The 1,317-nt window shown below is 46.2% G+C and overlaps 1 protein-coding gene across 1 annotated transcript in view; it reads left to right on the plus strand.

Moving 5' to 3' along the window:
* Positions 1–244: 244 nt before the first annotated feature.
* LOC106535512 (solute carrier family 22 member 2) overlaps positions 245–1,317 on the plus strand; it is a gene marked incomplete at its 3' end in the record, with an annotated part of 39,321 nt that continues 38,248 nt past the window's right edge. Inside the window, 1 exon segment of the mRNA XM_014032528.1 lies at positions 245–1,048. Within this exon segment, the coding sequence (XP_013887982.1) occupies positions 647–1,048 (402 nt within the window).

Here is a 1,317-nt window from a genome sequence, read left to right on the forward strand (position 1 = left end):
GAAGAAGTCTCTTGGAGGAGAGACGAAACGTTTCACTAAAGAAGAACCATCCAGAGGAACTACTGATTTTTTCTTTTTAATACAAAGGTTTTCCAGGAAATTTATATTTTATAATTAAACTAAAAGATGTTCAGACTTAAAACCAATTTGTAATTAGTCTTATTGAACTTATTAATGTTTAGGTTTGGTTTAAGAAGCTGTAGGTTGACTCTTGATTTGAATTGATCGCATTAGCAMACTTGGATTAATTTGTTTGCCTTCAAAAAAATTGGATTTTAAATCTAAAGTAGCTCAAAACTGGTGTGAAGGACTTATTTGTAAATGTTCTGCCTGCAAAGTGACCGATCTTTTACCCAGAATCTGTATTTAAATGTTAACTCTTTGGTTTTTTCTCATAATGAACGTCTAAGCAGCTCCTGCAGGAGTTCAGTCAACTTATTACGTTTGTCTCGAACTTCTTGGAAAACTGGGAGCAAATGAGTTTTTCTGCTCCGCTGCACAGCCTGTAAAGAAGCATGGTGTCTCTGTGGACCTTTGCTCCGGTCTGTGTGGTTAAAAAGGCCCAGTGTGCTGCAGCCTCAGTGCTCAGTGCGCAGAGAGAGGCTCAGAATACAGATCAGCCGTTTGTCCAAACTCCTGCGCTGCCATGGCTTCGTTTGATGACATCCTGGACGAAGCGGGGAAGTTCGGCCGCAGCCAGAAGCGGATCTTCGGCCTGCTGTGTCTGGTGTCCATGCCGTGGGCGGGCGTGTACGTGGGCATCGTCTTCCAGGGCTTCACCCCGGATCACTGGTGCCGGGACCCCGCGGCCCAGGAGAGGAGGCAGGCGTGCGGCTGGAGCCCGGCGGAGAGTCGCAGCCTGACGGCCCCTCTGGTCAACAGCTCCGGGGTCCTGAAGCACAGCAGCTGTGAGGGGTACCAGGTGGACTGGAACTCTACAGGACCCACCTGTGACCTGCAGGAACTGGACCTGAGGAGGACCCCCACAGCCGGCTGCACAGAGGGCTGGGAGTACGACTATGAGGGAAGAAGGTCGTTTGTTACTGAGGTGAGTTAAAACCATGATTTGCAGGGAGTGAGAGAGAGAGAGAGGTAACCCAGTTATTATACCCCCCCCCCCAATAAAATGACATCATTTCCTCTAACACCACAAAAACTGGTTAAATACTCAGCTGCAACTCTTTTGTGGTCTTTAGGCAACTTTGACCTGTTTTCAAAATTTATGATGTCCTAACATGAAGGGTTTAGTCTGTTGTCACATTAATTTTTCCTAGCCAAATTGTAGAGCACTAGATAAATAATTGAAAATTTTGGTAC

The sequence above is a fragment of the Austrofundulus limnaeus genome, unplaced genomic scaffold, assembly GCF_001266775.1.
Source record: "Austrofundulus limnaeus strain Quisiro unplaced genomic scaffold, Austrofundulus_limnaeus-1.0 Scaffold1476, whole genome shotgun sequence".
Taxonomy (NCBI): Eukaryota; Metazoa; Chordata; class Actinopteri; order Cyprinodontiformes; family Rivulidae; genus Austrofundulus; species Austrofundulus limnaeus.